This window comes from Paroedura picta, chromosome 7, assembly GCF_049243985.1.
Source record: "Paroedura picta isolate Pp20150507F chromosome 7, Ppicta_v3.0, whole genome shotgun sequence".
NCBI lineage: Eukaryota > Metazoa > Chordata > Lepidosauria > Squamata > Gekkonidae > Paroedura > Paroedura picta.
The window spans coordinates 43,889,290-43,902,261 of record NC_135375.1 but is presented as its reverse complement, the minus strand read 5'-3'; the positions used below and the strand labels follow the sequence as shown (position 1 = coordinate 43,902,261).

At 39.6% G+C, this 12,972-nt stretch overlaps 2 protein-coding genes across 7 annotated transcripts in view; one reads left to right on the top strand and one right to left on the bottom strand.

Annotated features, from left to right (window-relative positions):
* ERAP1 (endoplasmic reticulum aminopeptidase 1) overlaps positions 1–4,029 on the top strand; it is a 35,061-nt gene extending 31,032 nt beyond the window's left edge. Inside the window, exon 20 of the mRNA XM_077347668.1 lies at positions 2,968–4,029. The gene's annotated coding sequence lies outside the window, so the exon portion shown is untranslated. The remainder of the gene's footprint in view (positions 1–2,967) is intronic.
* Positions 547–12,972, bottom strand: part of CAST (calpastatin) — a 73,150-nt gene continuing 60,724 nt past the window's right edge. For all 6 annotated transcript variants that reach the window (XM_077347669.1, XM_077347671.1, XM_077347670.1 and 3 more), the window contains 10 exons: positions 12,672–12,719; positions 12,145–12,228; positions 10,968–11,084; positions 9,408–9,509; positions 8,091–8,183; positions 7,634–7,687; positions 6,488–6,580; positions 4,020–4,094; positions 2,935–2,995; positions 547–1,869 (listed from right to left, as the gene is read on the bottom strand). In XM_077347669.1, the coding sequence (XP_077203784.1) occupies positions 2,945–2,995; positions 4,020–4,094; positions 6,488–6,580; positions 7,634–7,687; positions 8,091–8,183; positions 9,408–9,509; positions 10,968–11,084; positions 12,145–12,228; positions 12,672–12,719 (717 nt within the window). In that variant the 3' untranslated portion in view covers positions 547–1,869; positions 2,935–2,944. The remainder of the gene's footprint in view (positions 1,870–2,934; positions 2,996–4,019; positions 4,095–6,487; positions 6,581–7,633; positions 7,688–8,090; positions 8,184–9,407; positions 9,510–10,967; positions 11,085–12,144; positions 12,229–12,671; positions 12,720–12,972) is intronic.

The following is a 12,972-nucleotide window of genomic DNA, read 5'->3' as shown; positions in this document are numbered from 1 at the left end:
CTCATTTTAGCCCCAGTAATTCTCTTTTCCTTTTACATGAGAAGGTTAGTTCCTTAGAACCAGTAAAGAAATTTTCTCCAAAGATATTCTTTAAATTAAGTAGTAGGGGGTAGAGTATCTATAAGTGACTTTAAAAGGAAATACTAATTTGTTTTTGATTCCTAAATTGACATTTATACTTCAATTCCATTTTTAAATATTTTGACTTTTCCAGTATTCCATATATAAACCTTGATTTTTGATGTAGTAATAAAAGGTTAACAAATGTAGCACATATTCCACAAGACACTGTGAGGTTGTACATTGTAAATAAAGGTCCTTCTACATCTATATCTTATGTGCTTGTGTGTACAAAATCCAGGCTTCAAACCAACAACTATTGATGCGGTGGCTCTGGATTGGGATTTATAGCTTGTAGCTGGCCTGGAACGAAGATAGGAATGATTTGACTAAAATTGTATAAGATCTTGAAGCCAACAATACAGTATTTTTCAGGACTAACATGTAGTTGGAAAATCCAAGGTATTCATTACAAATACAAAGTAATACATTCTAAAAACTTTATTAGTGTAACACAATCTCAGTGCAGATTTTCAAATACAGTATAGCATGAGCATTAGAAATTGGCAAGGACAAATCAGAATTCTGTTTTTCCTCAGATTGAAAGAAATAGTCCACTGAGAATATCTGCATAGAAGTAAAAAGGCAGTGTGGTTGAAAAGAGCCATGCCTGAACACCCATTCAGTTCAAAAGGGCTTGCATGAATGATATCACAGTAGACTGTGACCTTTGGATCTATCGATGGTGGCCTAGAAAACTAGCCAGCAGGGCAGATTTAATCCACTTTACCAACAAGGAGTAGTACCTTGCTCTACAAATCAATGAGAAGATTTGCTACTCAAAGTGCAAAACATATCAGAACCTGTTGTTAGAGCCATAGCCACTCTTATTGCAAACAATAACATCCTGGGGGTGTGGGGGTGAAAATCTGAATAAGCATTGCATCCAGAATGAACTCATGAGACACTGCCAAATCAGTTGTGCTATGAACATACATATCAGGAAACAACTGCTGGGTCATCTAAATTCCTTAGGCGGGAGAAAAGAGGACCAGTGTAACATGGTGGAATAGATATATTTTGTCACTGGATTGGCCTGTGCAGTTATATCAATCAGAGAGTGAAACAGATAGTACAAAAGTGCATCTCTTCTGAAGTACCACCATTCTTCTTGAATAATTCTGATACACTGTTAGTTTTTTCCTGGAAGCTATTAGCAGAGGTAGCAAAAGGATACCAACAGTAGAGATAGAGATGCAAGATTTAAACTTAAAGTACTAATGGTGCTGTTCATATTCAGTACTATATAGTTAAAAACTGAGGATGAGAAACAGCTCCTGCTTTGCCCCCACTTCTAATTTTTGAATTCATTATTCACTCTTAATAACTGCTCTCCCAAAGGGACACCCACAGGTTAATGCATTCATTAGACTAAAAAATAATGTAGCACAGATTTTGTGAATTCTGCTGAGATTTACAGGCACTCTGTGTAGATCGTGTGCAAAACTGCAGACTTTTTTTTTGCATTGCTATTAAATCCATAGGAAATACATTTCTTACAAATATAAAGCATCCCTTCCCTCTAAGAACTGAAGAAAAAATGACAAAATAAAGACAGTAAAATGTCTAGAAAAAGTTAGTTTATCCATGAAAATAGCAAAATGTATGCCTGGCACGGCAAAATATCCAAATACCACAAATACCAAAACCATCCAGGAAATAATCTTGCTTCTGCAGAACAGTTTTTTGTAGTTCAAGTGCAGCTATCCACCATCAAAATGAAGAGTTTTCCCACTAGTGTTAGAAAGTCTGAAGGAAAGCAAAAAAGGAGTGTTATTAATTTCCCATCAAACAATATATCAGTTTGTTTGTTTATTTTTCACATTTATATACCTGGATATATTTCCAGTAGCATGCACCAGCAACACCCCCTGAATTTCTTTGATAGAACATGTTAATAGCCGTTTTTTTCCCTCATGGTCATGATACACTTGGGTGGGCATGACCATATGTTTAAGACATTTCCACCAACATGGTTCTTTGCCTTTATTGAGAACAATCCTAGACAAACAGCTTAAAATATGTAAACAGGGAGCACACAAAGAGCTGACCTTCATGTCAACAATTTGTAAAGCTCTCCCTGTACTGATAGACGTACACACACACATGTCTGTCCACAGTTGCTTTTCCCAAGGAATGGAAAGGGAAACAGATCCTTCAACTCAAATATAGGAATGCACCAAGAACTGTCCCAATGAAGTTTCCTTGCTTGAACTCTAGGAGAAAAGTGCACCCCTCCTTCTGGAAATATGTATAGAGAAAAAGTGAATTCTACAATGCTGCACCATAGAAGTGAACCATTTTCCATACTTGAGTATGTGAACACACACACATAGGTGCTCCTGCTGCTGAACTTAATATACCTTGGACATGAGCACCAAATGCACACTGGAGTTACCTCAAGGAACAAGGGATGCATTTTAAAGTTGTTAAATTTTCAAGGATGTCTGCTTGTGAAGGCCCTTGACCTGCTGTATTTCCATTCATCCAATACCCCCAAAGTAAATTTTCCCTCCAATAAAACGTGGGAAGCCAGTGAGAAGAGTATCTTTCTCCAGTATGTACAGGTTTCCTTGTGTTTTTAAGTACCTGAATCGTTAAAAATTTTGAAAATTGCTCCAAAGAAAGAGTAACATCAGGGCAACAGTATTTAGGATTCTTCATCAATACTTTTAAAAATGTTAATATATGGAAAGATTCCATAAGCTAAGCAGTAGCAGCCTCATCAACTGAGCTATTGCAAATTCATCTCAAAGCTGTGAAAAAGTTAGGCATTTAAAATATATTAATCCTTTAAAAATCATTCACTCTTACCTAGTGACATTTAACTTTTTTTTTGTTTTTCAGATTTTGCACTGGAAGACTGTTCCTTTGCCTGAAAAGAGAAAAAAAAACCACAATTAACTGCAGTCAAACAAAGAAAGATGGATAAATATCAGAAGAAGTAAAAATTAGCCAGTCTGTAATTCCAAATTTGAAATATGTACGTTTTTCAAGAATAATGAAATGGAGTTTAAAAGTATTTGCATTAGGGCTAATCTACACATTAGGCTATTCTCCCAACATTTTTTTTTACCTTAAGTCTGCTCTTCCCCAAGCACTATTTTCTGATTTCCCTCAGCTGCTCTGATGGATATTTATTAGATGGGCCAGTCACAGACCCATCTTGTAGCATGTAGTTTGGCACTTACAGGAATCATATAACTACAAAAGATGATTTGCTTTCAAGGGTAAAATACCTGCTATTATCACCTGATATTACTTCAAGGACATAACTTAGGAAGTAAACTGCATCGATTATGCAGTAGTCTTGGACTTGCTGTGATTATTTGACTACAGATCTGATTAAGTGCAGCTATCCTGATTTAGCTTTTAGTATGGTACAATAAAAAAAAAAAGATTCTGCCCTGTTGTATGTTATTGTCCAAAGATGGTGAGAGTATGCAGCTACAATGAAGTAACAAATACTGGGTTTAAAATATTGCAGTGGAAGCTAACATACCCAGGCTTGGATATTTAAACGGCCAAAAAGTCCACAAAACCTCTCTTAAATGAATCATAGTTTAGATTCCACATTCATGCTTTGGGACACCCACAATATTTGGGAAGGATTGAAATATATGAAGTGTACATATCCTGTACCTGCTGGGTCAGAGGCTACCCCTGCATTCACTGATTCTTACGCTTCCTCTTTCTTAACTGCTTTCCCTGTTCTCAGTTCTTCACAAGTTGCCTATTTTAGATGTGACTGAGGTGATTTATAACAGGCCAGAATAGAGGGTAAGTTTTGACAAGCAGTAAATGAAAAGAAACTGGGAAAAAATGCACACATGCTGTGACCCAACACAGGACTAGCCACACGGTGTAAATTTTGACATTGCTAATAATAAATGGCCTACCTTTTTGGAAGCTTTAGGTTTCTTTTCCTCCTTTGCAACTGATTTAGATGTGGCGGTATCTTTTGCTTTTTCATTCTATACCCAAGAGAGAAAAATCTCTGTTCAAATGATTTAAAACAACAGAGGCTGAAAGAGTTTGGGAGACAAATTGCAACTTTTGACCCAAAAAAGCATCATGTAAACAAGGTTCACACTAAAAGATTCAGTGGCATTTGGAATGCTAGTGTAAATATTCTGGAAATCTACACCTATAGAAGGAAAATTAATTGTTTCTAAAGGATTTTCTACCAGCTCATGTAAATATGTAAATTCACACATATTTCCATTAATAAGAAACTTATTTATAATCTTGTGATTATATATTAACTTCTATATTAACTTCTATAGATGAGTACACAGATTTTGTAATGAATGCACAGGTGTGGCAACCAGGTCCACTGGTTTTTCCACTGTTCTCAGCTGTCTAAGAGATCTCTGTCTTAGAAAGACTTCTGATTAATGACAGGGTTTTGTATTCTTGAAGGGATTCCTCTCTAGTTTGCTTCTTTCCAGACAGCCAAAGGTGAAACTCGACAACACGACCAGCTCACAACAGTGCTGGCAAGACATGGCATCAAGTTCATGGCGTGAAACATTTAATTTCCCCTCCCTCCCTATCCTGCCTGATAAAGAGCTCTGAAGAACCTGAACGTTTGCACACTGTTTTTGTTCATTTTTCGTCAGTTTGGGATTTGTTTTGAATCAACATGATTACCTGCAACCTCTGTGAACAGTATATGCTGATGCACATTCTGTCTCCACCAGACCATTTTCCATTCTAGAGGAACTGTCTAATTTACATTCTTCAACTAGCATACCGATGTGAAAACAAGCTGCATGATTCACCCTCAGTTAACTGCTTTATTGGAGTCCTTCCAAAATTTGCAAAGGCCACCAACACATGAAAGCTGCCTTAAATGGAATCAGACCATTAAGATCAGTATTGTCTACTCAGATCTGAGGTTGTCCTCTAAAGCAGGGGTAGTCAACCTGTGGTCCTCCAGATGTTCATGGACTACAATTCCCATGAGCCCCTCCCAGCAAATGCTGGCAGGGGCATCATGGGAATTGTAGTCCATGAACATCTGGAGGACCACAGGTTGACTACCCCTGCTCTTAGGTCTCAGCAGAGATCTTTCACATCACCTATTATTGCCTGGCCCTTTTAACTGAAGATGCCAGGGACTGAACCTGGGACCCTCAGCATGCCAGGCAGTTGCTCTAGCACTGATCCACAGTTCCTTCCAAAACAAGCTTGCTCTGAAGGAGTAGTATCATTTCTTTCTACGGTAAGACACCTTCAGTGAGGTAGCTGTGTTAACCTATTGTACCAAAACAAAACAAAAGTCCAGTGGAACATTAAAGACTAACATTCTAATACGGAGTAAAGCCTACCTCTTCACTCCATTTATTTTAAAAAGTAACAATCCCTAAAACCATACCAAGAAAAGCAGATAAATGGTCTAAATAGGGAAGAGTGTGCCACAGAGGCTGAAACAGCAGATGGAGCCCTACAGCAATTCTATGAAGCCAGTAGAAATGTGGATGTTTCACCAACTCACTATTGATGGGATTCTGACACTCAAGTTGGGCAAAGTATCACAGAGTGGCAATCAGGAGACACAAAGTATGTGCATAATAAGCACAACGTATTTTTTATGTTGCAATGCACAATATTTTCCTACAAGTACAGCACAATCCTATGCAGTTATTTTAGTCTATTGCCATTTAAATGATAGGGCACAGAAAGCTTACACTGAGATACCTTGTACCAGAGAAAAGTACCACCATTATCAGAAGTGAGATACTTTATTGGTATTTTTTTTGGGGGGGGGTATTATTTAAGCGGATTACAGATAAGATCTCCTTAAACCGGGCTGCCCAAATCTAGCCTAGCTTTCCCTATATGATGAGTTATTTGGCAGGCTCTGCTGGGTGGCCTGGTTTCTCAAATTGAGTCTATTGGGCTCCCCGAAATTCAGCATTTTCAAAAACATCCCATGTGTGAATGCTCTACTGGTATTGGAATCAGTCCCCCCCCCCCCAATCTTGAATTTTTCTGGGTGCAATTGACCCAAACCAAAAAATATAGGGAGGGGGTGGGATTGCACAAGGCTATACACAAGTAATGTTAGTGACCAACTTATATTACATATATATACATATATCTTTAATTTGTAAATGTTTTAACCAAAACACTTTTGCACCCTGCATCTTTAAAGTAGTACAAGCAAAATCTGCTTGCAGCAGCTTGACAAAAAAACCCCAGAAAGCCTGCTTGACAATTGCATGCTCTCCTCCACTAATGCATGTGAACCTTTTCTGCGCACCTTACCTTCAACTGTGCCTCCTGGCTGAATTACAGTAATATCTCTAAAGCAGAAATTTCAACAGGAAAATTGCTTCAGATTTTAGGCAAAGATTCTCACCTTTGTTGGTGGTTGCTGAGATACAGGAGGTTTCCCACAACTATCAAAGTCTCCAGAAAGTGCATCAATAGCTGCTGAGTCATCAGCTGGCTTCTGCAGTAAAAGAACAGAGTTTTTTTTATAAAAAAGCATTCCTCTAAGGTTAAAAAGTAATGAAATTCTTGTTTTAAAAGCAGCTTTGAATTTTCCAGTTTAAAAATAGCAGCTTTAAACCAGCTTTATGGTAAGAACTTACATTTACAACAGAAATGCCACAGAATTAATGAGTCTAATCAGGCATCAGCCTCACATAATCCCAGAAATGTGCAAAGTACATAAAATGGACATGGAGCTCCAATAACTGAGGAGGGGGCATACTCAGCAATAAAGTTACTGAGATCCTTCGTCCTTGCAGTTACTGGTCAAAGATTTATCTGCATGGGCCTGCCAATTACATAGACCAGTGGTCCCCAACCTTTTTTAGGCTGGGGACCGGCAGGGCAACTGCCCCACCCGCGCATGTGCAATGTGCGGGCGCAGCCCTGATTCCCTCTCCCCCCCTCCCGCAGTAAGAAGCTTCCAGGGCCGCAAGCTTGCGGCCTGGGAAGTTTTTTACTGCGGGGGGGGGGGGACGGGGAGAGGGAACCGCGGCCCGGCACCATGGCCTTCGCGGCCCGCCACTGGGCCGCGGCCCGCAGGTTGGGGACCACTGCTCTAGGGGATCCCACTTGTTGGGGACCACTGACATAGACAATCCTTTCTTCCTTTGTTCTAGTGATCTTGAGATTTAAGGCAAAAATGCTGGAGAGATATTTGGCTGCAGCAAGTGAGATCCTTAAATCTCTGTCCACCAAATAGGAGTCTTTATTGTAGATGGTTAGTTGGTTAAAATGGGCAATTCATAATTCACAATAAAAATTATAAGAACATTCCAGTGTCTTATGGGACAAGGAATTGACTTTCTTCAGGTCACATTGGCAAAGCCTATCTGAATAAGGCAAATTGCAATATCTCCCTGAAGGAGCTACATTCAGACATGTGAAAATAAATGCTCTATAGTAGTGAAGAACCATTAGATAAGCACAGGACCGTGAGCCCATTGTTAAGTTTTGCCCCATGAACAGCCAGAATTTGACACAGCATTCTCTGCATAGCAATCTGTCTTACCTTTTGTTCTTTGGGTTTCTCACCATCCTTGCCTGTTGGCTTTATAGGCTTGCCCTGAAAAATAAAAGGGGAGAAGAGGCAATTATACACTGTTATAAAAACCCACCCTATTTTTTAACCTTCTCATATCTTGTCATATCTTACAACATAAACCCCAAATTTGTCAGTGGATTGCATAACTTGTCGCTGTTAAACACCACGCTCTGTCCATTTATTGACCTGCCAGCTTTGCATTTCTCCATGTTAAAACCCAGTAAAGTGACTGGTTAAATACAAATTCACACGATTTCCAAAAGATAGATTCCTACCCACCCCCTTGACTAAACAACTGCTGTGGTTTATGTGGGTTTTGTGAACCAAAAGGAAGGCATCAAATACTTTATAGGGGCCCAAACATAATTCCCACTATATATTCTCTATTAACATCAATGCTTTGATTAAGAAAGCAGATGCTCACCTTCTCATCTGAGTCCAGAAGATGCCTATAATCAGGAGGGATTGTATCATCTCTCTCCCCAAGCTTGTCTTTATGTTCAGATTTAGCCTTTTCCTATTAAAATGACAATAAAATTAGTAATTTTTCCAAACCAGTCAATGCAAACAGTATTTGCAGGTGGTGTTCTTTAATGACCCCCCCACCCCGTAATGGAATTACAAAATCATTTGATTGGTGCCACATGTACAGGCCTTATCATTGCTACATTTATAGCAATTAAAAAAACAATGATTGTACTCAATGTTTAAAAGTCTGAACAGAAATTGTATTGCAATTCATGTTTCATATATAAGCTAAACACAATTAGTTTGTTGTGTTGTTAAGAGTACTGAAAACAATGACCCCCTTCCCTATGGTCAACAGATTCTTGCACATATTCAAGAAAATATTCACTTTTGTAATAATTTCAGTTCCAAAATCACTGGGCTCAACAGTCCCCTTAAAAATGGGAACTCGTCTACTTTGGTGCCTTATGAATACATTCCACAGACACAGAAGAATATTTTTTAAGCAGCTGCATATCATGGTTATGTACTTGGGCCCCCCGCTTTCTTATCAGTTAGGAAATGGGAGGAAGAGTCCTACAGCCCAAGATGGCTTTCAATATAATCAAGAGGGTACAACCTCACAAAGTTGCTAAATTGTTTGCACAATAAGAGAGACACAAAATATTATGAAACACACTTAGGCAAATTAAAGAACACCTTAACATTTATACAACAAAATGAGGATGTATTTACAAAGCTAAACCTTTTTCAGGAAGTGGGGTTCTACAATTAAAACCTTATGATGTTAAATATTTTGAAAATCTTGCTATTGGGGTGGATTATAACCAATGTCATTTTAGGGTAATGTATTTAACTTTCAAAGTTGCAATAAGCATGAAGGGAGAGTATGGTGAGTTTGTGTTAGTAAAGTGTGTGGTGAACCCTGAGAAGGACCAGGAAATCAGGCAGATTAGTGGCCTGAAAAGTCTCTTTCAAATGCTTCTTCTCTCACTTCACCCAGTTCTCTTAGCACACTTATAGAAATGTGCAGAGCACCATGTCGACATTGTACAGAATCAGACCTTTGGTCCATCAAGGTCAGTATTGTCTACTCAGATTGGCAACAGTTCTCAGGCAGAGGTCTTTCCCACCATCTACTGGCTGGTCCTTTTTAGCTAGTGATGCTGGTGACTGAATCTGGGACCTTCTGGATGCAAAGAAGAGGCTCTTCCGCTGAGCCACAAGCCCTTCCCTAGTCAAGCAATGCTGCACAAAAAAGCTCTTTTCTCACCTTTACTTTATCCACAACTGGTTTATTTTCATCTGGGTCAGGTTCTCTTTGCCCTAGTGAGTCTGCAAGAAGATCTGCAGCATCATCAAGTTCTTTCCGGCCCTTAAAACAGATGGGGGAAAAAGAGATCTCATGTATACATATTAATGATTATAATAACTGCTAGATGCGATAATCAAACTTTGCAAGTTATTAAAGTATGCATAGCCAGGTGAAAAATCAAGAGGAGGAGGCAGGAGGAAACAGAGTTACTTCTGCAGTTAGATTTTGCTGTGATTTTGCATCTTCCAGTATGGATAAAGTAGGATTCTCACTAATACACCATGGAGATCCCACATCCGGTCGATACTCCAACAACTCGGCTGGCTCCCAGTTGAATTCCGGATTAAGTTTAAGGTTTTGGTAGTCACCTTTAAGGCCATATGCTGTCTGGGCCCAGTGTATCTGAGAGACCACCTCCCTGCCTATACCCCCAAAGAGCCTTATGCTCCGCGACCTCCAACTGGCTGTGGATCCCTGGCCTTAAAGTGGCATGTCAGACCTCAACAAGGGCCAGAGCCTTCTTGGTCATGACCCCCACCTGGTCGAACGAGCTCCCTGAAGAAATCTGGGCCCTATCTGAAGTCTCACACAATTTCACAGGGCCTGCAAAAGGGAGCTCCTTCACCAGGCATTTGCTTGAGGTCAACCAGCCCCCAAACACCCATTACCCCCCCCATATACTCCCATGACTGAAGAATCTGATCACCCCAAAGCTGTGTCAATGTTCCTGTTTAAAAATTGTTCTGGTTGACATTTTATGATTGTTACATTTGCTATATTTGTTGCAATATTCTATGTAATTACCCCATGATCTTATATGTAAACCATCCAGAGCCATATGGAAGGGTAGTAAGGTAAAGGTAAAGGTATCCCCTGTCCAAGCACCAAGTCAGGTCTGACCCTTGGGGTGATGCCCCCTAGTGTTTTCTTGGCAGACTCAATACAGGGTGGTTTGTCATTTCCTTCCCCAGTCATTACCGTTTTACCCCCCAGCAAGCTGGACACTCATTTTACCAACCTCGGAAGGATGGAAGGCTGAGTCAACCTTGAGCCGGCTGCTGGGATCGAACTCCTAGCCTCATGGTCAGAGCTTTAGACAGCATGTTGGCTGCCTTACCACCCTGTGCCACAAGAGGCTCTATGGAAGGGTGGTATACAAATCTAAATAAAAAAATAAACCATAACTCTGTTTTCTACAGAATAATAAAAACAGACGTTGATTATTGCAAAGCACTCATTAGTATAAAAGTTAATTGAGAGAAATCTGTAAGGCTAGCCTCTCTGCCCTCATTGCAAAACTATGCTCTCAGTGTCAAAGCAGTGTATCAAGATGGTCACATGCACAATTACTTAACATTTTTTTTCCCCTTACAGAAGTTTCGGACTTAAAAGGTTATAATCAGCAGTCTTTAAAAGCAGCATGTGGATTTTAAAAAGAGGCTTTAGGACAGGGGGGAAGAATGCTGCAAGCCACAAATTTTAGTCACAGTGAGTGAAGCAATGGCATGTTCTGCTTACTGGTGGTGGAGCTGCTGTAGCCGGAGCTGCTGCTGGTGGAGCTGACAGATGCACAGCAGAAGCCGAGACGGAAGAAACAATTTCTTCAGAGGGGGGCTTGCTAATAGCAGAAGGTTTCTGCAATAAAAATAATATGTTTACAAACCCGTATTAGAATTTAAAATCACAAATAATAGGACAGTGCCAGAGAGATGATCAAAAAATCACACTGGCACCAGGCCTAATTCCCCCCCCCTTTCGACATAATTCCAAGCAGGAATTCTAGACTCCTGTTCTATCAATTGGAGCTAGTCAAAGATTGCTATATGCAATTTTCATAATTCACAATTCTAAACATTTGATCCAATAATATGCATGTCTTCCTCTTCCCTCCAAAACTGAACTGGCACCAAACTTTGGATGGGCAAAGAACAACAGTGCCAACTGCTAGTATCTGAACATCCCTAGGCTGCAGAGGAAAAGAGGATGCCACTGCTCCTTGCCAATCCACAATATGCCTAATTCCCCCCCCCCTTTTCGACATAATTCCAAGCAGGCATTACACCATTCACACAATAGGCAGAAGAAAAGGAAGTGGCAGCCACAAAAGGCTAGTAAGTATTTCTGTGTGTTACAGCGGGGGCTCATGGGAACTGTAGTCCATAGACTTCTGTAGAGCCACAGTTTGGCCACTCCTGCTCTAGGCAATATTGAAAAAGGGTACCTCTGCCCTTTAAAAAGATAGTAGATCATGTATTCTCACTGCTGATGCCACAATTTAATGACCTACAACTGCTTTTCTATTATAACAGACCACTTAATGTACTGTCTAGATCATATTCTTGCTGTTGTTGTTGTTAGGTGCGAAGTCGTGTCCCACCCATTGCGACCCCCTGGACAATGATCCTCCAGGCCTTCCTGTCCTCTACCATTCCTCGAAGTTACAGAAGGACATATATAGCAAATGATCTCCCAGTCATTCAAAATGTCATGTGTGGTTTAACGGCATCTACTAAAACGTTTGGTTTAGGTGGTAAATGCCTTCTTCTGAGAATCTCTATCATTTATAGTCTTCCAACAGTATAATTAAATGTTAGCAAATCAGCAACTGAGATAATTGTATACCACTCAAACTAGGTACCATACTGTGTCACTGGACCTAAAGTCTAAATAAACTCATATTTCTCAACAAACTTACTTGAGGTTCAGCCTTTGATGTTGGTGCTGAAGAACAAGAAAAATCTTCTGACAAGGCATCAAGAAGCTCACTGTCACTGATGGGCTAGAAATCATCAAAAGAAATAAAAGTATAACACTAGTCCCTTCTCATCCTTAAACAAATACTCAGTGTTGAGATTTTTCAGCATTAAAACATGGGAGAAACGAATGAAGACTGGTGTGCAACCAAACTCCCACTGATATCTGCTTATTTCATAGCAAAGGTGCCGAACTCTCCTGTACAACAGGCAATACAAATGCTACCATCTTGGATGCTTTCTCACATTCTGCCTGTGTTAATGGGAGATGTAGAGAACATACTAAAAGGAGAGTTTAAAAAAATCAATGAGATAATATGTGATTATCTAGTTTGACCAATCCTTGGTTAGGATAAATTACTAGATATACAATAAAGACATTTCTCCCTTTCTTACTTTGGAAAAAAATCCGTTTTTAAAGTCTTTTAAAAGTCTTTTACAAACAGTTCTAGCATGTTTTTCTACATACTTGAGATTTTTCTTCAGGCTTTGGTAAAAGAGGCTTCCCATCTTTATCCTGTGGGGGGAAAATAACTGCACTATAAATGTGTTATGGTCACTTATTATTTTAAAAGCTTCTTAGGTGGCAAATTCAGCCAATTGACTTCCACTAATCACAGAATTCATAAGCGTAATAAGGACATAACCCTTCAAAATCCAGATGTAGTTCTTAGCTGAAGATTTGTAAATGGAACTACTGATTTTTTTTGTAAGACAAGAATTTGGAAGAACCACATTTGAATCCCTACTGTGCCATGCAAGCTTGCTGG